Source organism: Otolemur garnettii, unplaced genomic scaffold, assembly GCF_000181295.1.
Source record: "Otolemur garnettii isolate 467f Iridium unplaced genomic scaffold, OtoGar3 scaffold00032, whole genome shotgun sequence".
NCBI classification, from domain to species: Eukaryota; Metazoa; Chordata; class Mammalia; order Primates; family Galagidae; genus Otolemur; species Otolemur garnettii.
Window position 1 is genome coordinate 18,225,175 of NW_003852427.1, and position 10,119 is coordinate 18,235,293.

Here is a 10,119-nt window from a genome sequence, read left to right on the forward strand (position 1 = left end):
TACTACCCCAGGGGACAGCCTGAGGCTCTGTCTCAAAAAAAAAGTTTCAAACCCTGCTTTCAAGTTACCATAGTGCTCGAGCATTAGGTTAATCCCCTTGACTTAGGATTGTTCATACATTTAAATACATGCGTGCACTTGTTGGTAGCATTAGGGTGTTTTGTCCACAAACCACAACAAATCAGAGCCCCACTTGCAACCTCTAGATGTCTCCCTCCCAATTTTCTGAAGAAAAAAATCAAGAAGGCAGCTATGCTCACAGCAGAAGGAAAAGTGTTGTTTTATAACCTGAGAACATGCAAAGAAAATCGGTGATAACCACAGAATTAGATATGACCTGTGAAATTAACATGTTAGGATGGCAAGAGTGGCAATCATCTCAGGACAGAGTAATTTCTGATTCATATTAATATCTCCTTTCCATATCTTGCTTATGCTAAACCAACAAACATATGTACTCTGAAAGCATCAATCATGAAAATTCCTTTATCATCATTTCAACAATGAGTAACAATTACCAAGGCTTGCTTCTGATAGTAACTTTTTCAATGGATAGATATTACTTACTGATCTTCTGAAAAAGGCTTTCCACTGAGCATATTTTTACCAGAAGGAGCATAGTTCCAAAGTACTTCTTCAATGCTTATGTAGTAGTGTCTATCTTTTGCCCAGCCTAGAGAACTAATGAAAAACAGAAAGATCAGTGGTAAAAGGGCATTCATTTTTAAATTCTGTGCCTGGAGAAGCTATCTAAGTAGGTCTTGTCTGTCTTTTACAGTCCAGGCTTTCTCCTTTTGTTTGTCTATTTATATAAATCAGAGTTGCATAACAGCCTATCATCTGTTTCATCCATGTTTATGTCATTTGCATTCTAAATACATTTGGTTTTCTTTCTTTCTTTCTTTTTTTTTTTTTTGAGACAGAGTTGCACTCTATCGCCCTTGGTAAAGTGCTGTGGTGTCACAGCTCACAGCGACCTCCAGCTTCTGGGTTTAGGTGATGCTCTTGCCTCAGCCTCCCAAGTAGCTGGGACTACAGGTGCCCACCACAATGCCCAGCTATTTTTTGTTGCAGTTTGGCCGGGGCCAGGTTCAAACCCACCACCCTCAGTATATGGGGCCAGCATCCTACCCACTGAGCCACAGGTGCTGCCCTGCATTTGGTTTTCATTGTCAGGCCAGGTGAAGCCTTGCACAACATCCTGGAGAGATGGGTTGCCCAGATCATCCACCATCCTCTGACAACTATTATCTATTATAAACTAGCTCTATTCCTAAATTACAGGAATAGTTTCCTGTCTAGTCCCCAGCCCCTATTTTCTTGCTGGTTTAGTCCATCTTGCATAAAATTCCCAGAACAGTCTTCATTAAGTATTACTTTTATCAAAAGATCATATTTGAATTCTTTGTTGTTTAAAACTTTCTTTAAATTTTTCTCAAATTTCTTGACATTTCAGATTATCCATGATCTAGGTCCCAATCTGATATCCCAATTTTGTCTCCAAAATTCACATTCAGGATCCCTTCCCTCTGGAGAGTTGTCTTGTTGGGGTCCTGGTGTGTTGTGAGGGAGAAGGCAGGGGCCCTGGAATCAGGCGGCTCTGGGTTTGACCCTTAGCTCTACTGCTTTTCACATATGATTGTTTAACTCAACTTTTTCATTTATAAAATTATACTAATATTACTTACCCAATTAGGAAGCTGTAAAAATTAAAATAAGACAGCACATGCTGTAGGTCTTGGGGACACACACGTCAATGCACAGTCTACATTTAACGAGTGTTAATCAACAGTACACCCCTTTCCCCATCGTTGGAGGAGGCTTCCTGAATTCATCTGATTCTCTTCACCATTCCCCAGCCTCGTATTCCCTCCGCTGGCCTCTCTTTTTCTTGGCTAATCCACTTTTTTCCCATTCTTCAAGACGACACTGAAACTTCTGTTTCTCAGGGAAGTCTTCCCTGGCCACTTCTGCTTCCAGACACCCCCTTTCTGAATTCATCAGCCACAGCACTTTGGCAATTAACCACTTCCGGCTTCATACTGTCGCTTAAATTATCATGCTGTATTTTGCTTCCTTCCATAGATTATAAATCCTATATGGTTGGAGGGCACTTGTTCTTTAATACCTTCTAGAGGTAACAAGAAATGATTGTTGCATTTTTTTTTTTTTTGAACAAACAAATAGAGTGCCGTGGCTGGGATTATACTCAGCAAAGGAAGGAGAGGGACTTCTTATACGCTGTTCATCTGATCTCTCCATTATCATGTATTGGAATATCCATTGCTATTAGGTGTTTTTTTGATATTTTACAATTATGAACAGATAGATTGGTACTCTGGGTTATGTTTAGAAATGAAGAATTAGAAGTAGACAAAGACAGCACATATGATATGTATGATTCGGTAGCTTGCTTTTAGCCCTTGGTGACATATCTCAGAGACCTTTATATGTCAGTACCTAGTAGAAGGCTACTTCTTTCATTTTGACTGTACCATAGTTTTTCCTACTATACATGTACTATAGTTTTTTCAAAAAGCACAAAATTAAAGTCTGTTTCTTCTTTGTGTACATCCAGATGTCTGCACATACTTAAGAAAATGTCAAATGCTCCAACTGCAGCCACTTCTTATTATCAAAGCAATGTTGAAGAATTGGATGAAGAGAACACATACAATGTAGTAAGCAACATATGTTTAAAAGACATTTAGTTTAAAGACAGACCAGATTCTTCGGGGTGAACCACATAGTTTCCAGTGCCACTTGAAGAGCTACTTTAGCTTTTGTGCCTTAGATCAATTCTTAAGATTGCGGATTGCTCACACACTTAATTTGTGTAACAGCCAAGAGGCTTTGGCAGATGTAAATGTCACCAGCACATGTTGGAGGGAATCCAGAGAAACTAGACCTGGAGGAACCTTGGCAGGAGAAGAAACAGCCTACCGGAGAGCCAAAAGGAAGGGATTCACATCCTGCACCTTGAGGGCAACAACTGAAAGCGCTGGGGACAACTGTCACAGGAGAGACAGTTGAGGCTTTCTGCCCCAAGGAAGAGACACAACTGGGTTGAAATAGTTGCGAGCTCTAGGCCCACAGATTTGGCTCTGTATTTGGAAGACCTCGAGGCACAGCCTGTCACAGTGGCCTTGATCCTGCAGCTATAGAAGGATTCCCCCACCAGGTGGGGCTGGGATCCCTTAAGTGATGTCCCTTTATCCCCAAATTCTATGGTTTCCCCTTTATCCTCACAGGAACACCAATTTTACCTTGGAACATGGGTAATAAAGGATCCGTTCAGCTGGCATCCCCCCCCCAACACATGACATATCCTAACAAGTGCAAAGAAGTCCAGTGTATTTAAATCAAACAGATCCACCTCCAGTCCTGCTCTACCATTGACTACCTGTGTGATTCAGGGTGAGGCATAATCATTCTGAAACTGTGCCCTTTTCGCTGTAATATGAGTGTAACAGTAATTAAAGTTCAGGGCTCCTCAGAGCACCCAGCCTTCGGTGTGACACAGAGTAGGCACTCAGAGAGAGTTAGTTACCTCCACTTAGACAATGAAAATGGTAGAAAATGTAACTGGGAAATATTTGGGTTTTGTTTCCTTCTCAAATGACAACTAGAATATTAGCTTCTAGTTCTTTTTCTTGGCGGGGGCAGGGGTGGAGGGGTCAAGCACACCCCAAGACTGGTGGGTTCGAACCTGGCCTGGGCCAGCTAAACAACAATGACAACTGCAACAACAACAAAATAGCCAGGCATTGTGCCAAGCAACTGTAATCCCAGCTACTTGGGAGGCTAAGGTAAGAGAATTGCTTAAACCCATGAGTTTGAGGTTGCTATGAGCTGTGACACCATTGCACTCTACTGAGGGTGACATAGTATGACTCTGTCTCAAAAAAAAAAAATCAAGTGATCAGAATAGAAGAATATATCTCACTGAGGGGGGATGTTTGAGTTAAGACTTAGAGGAGAAGAGCGTCATGAAGACGTCTGAAGGAAGAAGATTCTGGGTTGGGGAAGAGTCTGTAGAAGGGCCTTATGGTGCTAGTCCGACTGCTATGTAGAAAAACAGCAAGATGGGGGTGGCGCCTGTGGCTCAAAGGAGTAGGGCATGGGCCCCATATGCTGCAGGTGGTGGGTTCAAACCTGGCCCCAGCCAAGAGAAAAAAACAGCAAGATGGAAAACCCAGCTGGAGCAGGGTAAGCATAAGAGGGAAGTGTAAGAGGTAAGGAAAAAGAGGTAGCAGGAGGTAACCTCATGAAGGAGCTTTGAAAGCCGTAGAAAGGATGATGGTTTTTACTCTGCCTGAAATATGGACCCAGTGCAAAAGCTAAGAGCAGTGCAATTTCCTGATTGGACTTGTGTTTTGCAAGGACCCCTCAGGCTGCTTTGCTAAGAAGAGACTGAGGGGAAGTGGAATCGGGAAGGCTGTTTAGGAGACCATTGCTGTTGCTAGAACCAGGGAAGGACCAGCAGAGACCATGACAAATGGCCAGACTTAGGATAGACTTTGAACAGGGGACAGATTAGACGTGAAGGGTGAGGGGGAGAGGAGCCCAGATTTTTGGCCTGGACGACGGGAAGACTGGACTTGCTATTAATGAAACGAGGAAGGCAGTGATTAGACAGGCTTTAGGGGGTGAGCAAGATCAGTTGTTTCATTATTCTTACTCTTATCCTTATTTCTGTATAGGTAGGGTCTTTTTCAAGATTTTCTTTGTTTTTGGTTTTCTGCAGTTTGAATATGATATGCCTAGGTGCAGGAGTTGTTTTTTTTTTTTTTAGTATTCAGTGTTCTCTAAGCTTCCTGGATCTAGAGTTTGATGTTTGTCATTAATTTTGGAATGTTCTTAGCCATTATTACTCCAGATGTTTATTTTAGTCCATTTTTTTCTCTCTCTGGTACTCTGATTTCATGCCTTAATTTACCTTCCAGTCCCCTGATTTCTTCCCTGGCTATTTCTAGCCCCTGGATGCATCAAAATTATTTCTCATTTTTGCTGAGAGAGAAGACCCTGAAAAAGGTCTAAAAGAACAGATGTCTTCTCAAGGAGACTCCAAAATACACCTGCAAGGTCCTCCCCATGGTGACTCAGCTCTTAAGAATTTATAAAAAATGTAACCTCCTGGGACTTGGAGGCTGACACTTACTTCTGCTTCTGTGAAAGCCCATGATTCTGTAAAAGCCAGAGCTGACATCTCCAGCTTGATTCAAACTGACCAATGAGAAAGGTACCTGTGGGCTGGAACTTTTTTTTTTATTTTTTATTTTTGAGACAGTCTCGAGCTGTCACCCTGGATAGAGTGCTATGGCATCATAGCTCTCAGCAACCTCCAACTCATGGGCTCAAGCGATCCTCTTGCCTCAGTTTTTCTATTTTTAGTAGATTCAGGGTCTCACTTTTTTGATCAGGCTGGTCTTGAACTCGTGAGCTCTAGCAATCTACCCACCTCGGCCTCCCAGAATGCTAGGATTACAGACATTAGCCACCACGCCCGGCCTGTAAGTTTTTTCTTAAAGATAAGAGATTGTACTGGGTAATAGCAACTGAGGTAAGCAGTCTATAGGTGAGTGTTGCTCAATGCTGCTATGGCAGTAAGTGCCAGAGGCTCATCTTTCTGGCCCATAACCTTGGGAAGTGCTTCCTCTTGCATGGCACTCCTTGGCTCCAATAGAACAGGAGAGACACAGGGGTCTGGCATGAGAGAAATGCCCTTGTCCCTGGGAGCTCTGGAGCAAGTCCCTGAGAAAGTCCTCTTCCCTGTGAGAGAGGATTCCCAAGAAAAGTGAGATCTGAAAGCCCGAGGACTCCTCTCCCTGTGGTGATTCAGCTCATAGGAATTTGTAGAAGCTTAACTTCCTGGGACCTTGAAGATGGATATTTGCATTAGAGGTTAATAAAATCACTTCTTTACTGGGGGCTATTCACTTGAAAAACATGATTTTTCTTCTTAGAAGTGGTCTTTCCATATCATGATGTTTAAAACAAATGATACCCTTTATGCTCTTAAAAAGCAATCTGAACTGTCCCGTTTCTAAGTTCATATATATTCTGCTCATTTCATTTTGTGTTTTAAAGACTCTCCTGTTAGTTTGAAATATTAAAATACAGAAAGGCTACAGGAATAATTAAGATAAAGCACAATTATATTTTCTTTAGCTGGGTTCACCAATGGCTAACATTTTGCTGCATTTGCTTTCTCTCTCCATATATATATTTTAAACTTATTCTCTTAATCATTTAGAAGTGAATAGTAGCTCTGTCACTCCTTATACTTTACTCCATGACACTCCTAATTCTTCATCATGACTCTCCTAAGAACAAGGACATTCTGATATATCACTATGATATCATTACCACACCCAAGAAATTTAACATTGATATTAGTATGTAGTCAAATTCTACTCATTATCCCAATAATGCCCTTTATAGATTCTTTCTTCTGTTTTCTGACCCGGGATGGAATCCAGGAACATGCCTCTATTTAGTTGTCCTATCTCTTTAGTCTCCTTTTTCCTAGAACAGTTTCTTGACTGGTTTTTGTCTTTTTTATGTTTACATTTTTTAAAGAGCACAGTCCAAGAGTCTTGTGCAGTGTGTCAATCTGGATTTGTCTGATTGTTTCATCATTACTAGATTCAGGTTAAACATTCTTTGGCAAGAGCACTGCATAGGTAATATTGTGTATTTCCCATTGCGTCACACCGGGAAGCTAGTAAAATCAGTGCACACCTTTAATTGGTGATATTATGAGTCTTAGTTTGAGTTCTTTTTAAAAAAGCAGACCTGGCTGGGCAGCATCTGTGGCTCAAGGAGTAGGGCACTGGCCCCATATGCTGGAGGTGGTGGGTTCAAACCCAACCTCGGCCAAAAAAAAAAAAAAAAAAAAAAAAAAAAAACCCAACAGACCTGGTTCAGAGCCTGTAGCTCAGCAGCTAGGGCGCCAGCCACGTACGTCAGAGCTGGCGGGTTCAAATCCAGCCCAAACCTGTCAAACAATGACAACTACAACCAAAAATAGCTAGGTGTTGTGGCGGGCACCTGTAGTTCCAGCTACTTGGGAGTCTGAGGCAAGAGAATCGCTTAAGCCCAAGAGTGTGAGGTTGCTGTGAGCTATGAGGCCATGGCACTCTACCCAGTGTGACATAGTGAGACTCTGTCTCAAAAAACAAAACAAAACAAAACAAAACAGACCCTGAATAAGAATTTGGGTACAAGTAGTTTACTTGCAACATGCCCCAGGAAGCACAACAAGGGAAGTGAGGAGGGAAGGGAGAAAGGCCAGTATGTGTGTGGGTACCACTATGGGCAAGTGGGGCTCAGTCCAGTCAGGGACTCTTTGAGTGACAGAATAATACTACCCTCGAAATCATCCTACTGAAGGACAAGGAAGTTATGGAATTTACCTGCCAAATCTCACTGGTTGAAGGTAACATATTCTTATACCCAAATATATCTTCAGGGAGATAGGTGCAGATTCCTGGAGCTGTCTGCAAGAAGCCCCGGGGGTGGACCAAGGGAAAATGGGGCAAACTCTGATGGTGTCTGCTGCACTCAACACTCAATTTGGTCACTTGGAGAAGGTGGCACCTGCCAGATCTCTCCAGCATAAAGGTACCTTTCCTCCTTTGTAATTAATAATTTATCTCAAAGCTGAAGCATTGAGATCAAATGAATATCTTATTCCCCCAATACTCCCTCACTTGATGATTTTAGTATTATTCACTCCTTGTAACATAAGGGATCAAACCCTATGATTTCTGATCCCTGAGCTCCAAAAACTAGCGTTTAAGGTCACCTGGGGCCCTGATCTCTTTGTGTTTGCCTCAGTCTTTCCCCCTGGCAATTCTCCTAGGTCTTCAGGTTCATAGGAACTCTTCCTGGTGGATCTTCTGGTATCATAGAAGCTGACCCAAGATACCAGGAACTGCCTCCAGGATTCTTGCAAATATTTTTTTTCAATCTTTCTGCCCCTACCCCTAGGGTTCGGTCTGTCTGTCACTTTGTCAAAGATGAGGAGAAGCCCAGAGCTCAAAGGAACAGCAAAAATGTTTGCTCTTTCCTATCCAGGAATACTAAGAGGTTCCTAGGAGCCTTGCCTACCAGCTGAGAGAAGCTGAAGGACTCCTCCCTGACAATGGGTGTCTGTCCTTAGTAAAGATCACACCATGGGAGAGCAGTTGGTTCCCTAGAGCTTCAGGACTCAGCCAATGTACCCAATCCTGCCTGCTGGGGTGGAAGCTCCTATGTCCTGCTCATTTTCCCAGGCTCTTTATTTCTAGGGTCCCGTTTACTATACCCCTCCAGAGCAGCTCAATCTGAATGCTCCAAGGCTAAAAAGCTAAGTAGCATCCATTCAGCAGGGTTATATGGCTTTGCTCTGCCAAGAAGACCCTAGATCCCAGCTCAGAGAGGCTTACCAAGCTTCAACTACCAGTGAACACCTCTGTTATACCCCTACTAGGTGTAGTGGTTCTGGAAGTAGAAAGCCAGAATGTCACTGAAGATGAAAGGGAGGAAGGGAGGTTCCGCTGGGTTGCTCTGTAACGCTCCCAAATAAGTTTCTCCCAACAGGTTTAGAATCACTCGACTCTGGCAGCCTTACTGCCGAGAGTGACAGGTTATGAATTCTACCATCCGAAGGCAGATGCAGAATCAGATATGGGTTATTTCAGAGATTGCTTACAAATTTTGGAGAACGTGATAAGGACCCCGAGATCTCCGTATTAATGCCAGTCTCTGGGCTGCTACACTTGAGGTTTTACATGAGTTCAAGACTCTTCCAATTAGACCTTTTGTATAAAATCCAGAACTGAAGTGATAAAGACCCAGACACAGAGGGACACCCGAAGCTATTTTGGTGAATATAGCTTAGGCCGTGAGCCATAGTACTCTGTTCTTTCCTTTATAATTTGTCACCTGTATTTCTTTCATTTTCTTTTCTTTTTTTTTTTTAGAGACAGAGTCTTACTTTGTTGCCCTCAGTAGAGTGCCATGGTGTCACAGCTCACAGCAACCTCCAGCTCTTGGTGATTCTCTTGCCTCAGCCTCCCAAGTAGCTGGGACTACAGGCACCCACCACAACACCCAGCTATGTTTTGGTTGCAGTTTCGGTGGGGGTGCGTTCAAACTCTCCACCCTTGGTATATGGGGCCAGCGCCCTACTCACTGAGCCACAGGCGCCGCCCATCACCTGTATTTCTAACTCTAAACAATATACTGTTTATTTTGAATAAAAAAGAACCTATTCGTGTGAGAAAAGGGCAACTGTGACACTGTCAGATTCAGTTTCCTGGGAAAAGAGATCAGCTGAACAATCGTAAGTCATGGTCTAGCTTCAGCTATCTGGAAGTTCAAGAGTCTTAGCAAATCAGAGTGACTTCTGCTAAACACGAGGCTCACCAGTGCCAGAGAAGCTAGCAGGCTTGTGGTGTGGACCAGCTACCAGATGTCTCACAAGAATATGCCAGACACAGCAAATTACTTTTCATCTATTCTACCCTCAAGCTCCATGACCCCACCACCAGCAAAGAGAATCACTTCTCTGGAGTAAAATGAGTGTCCTCAGCTCATTCAAACAGTAGAAAATGGAAGGGAAATCACATTGTTGGCACACAGTTAGGTCAAGCCAAGTACACTAAGACCCCACAGGCACACTGTCCTGAAGTTAAAAGGAAGGAGCCCTGGCAGTTGGGCTCATGGTGATGATTGCCCTTGACATAGCTGTCTCTGGAGTCACACTGATGGCTGATGGCTGTGCACCTGCTGGACAGCTGTCACCCTGGAACACTCTTTCTTTCTTCCTGGGGAACCCTCTTACCTTTCTCCTGTGTCCCATCTCCTGTTTCCTGAATCCCATTACTTCCTGTTCTTGGAGGAAGAATTTTCTCATTTTGGTAGAGTGTGTTCTTTAGTAGCTTCTTGAGAAGGAGACTTTTTGAGAACTTGCCCATCAGAAAACATCATACATCATGAAAACTTTTCCCTTCAGATTTTTTTTTTTAAATCAAAGCTCCTAAGTAAAATTGGCATGTAATTTTTCTTAATTGTACTTAATATTTGTTTTGGTTTTATTTCAAGATGATGCTATTTTCTTTTTTTTTTTTT

The 10,119-nt window shown here is 42.8% G+C and overlaps 1 protein-coding gene across 1 annotated transcript in view; it reads right to left on the reverse strand.

Moving 5' to 3' along the window:
• Positions 1-722, reverse strand: part of LOC100959117 (ceruloplasmin-like) — a 40,612-nt gene extending 39,890 nt beyond the window's left edge. The window contains 1 exon segment of the mRNA XM_012804920.2: positions 568-722. Within this exon segment, the coding sequence (XP_012660374.1) occupies positions 568-722 (155 nt within the window).
• Between the last annotated feature and the right edge of the window lie 9,397 nt (positions 723-10,119).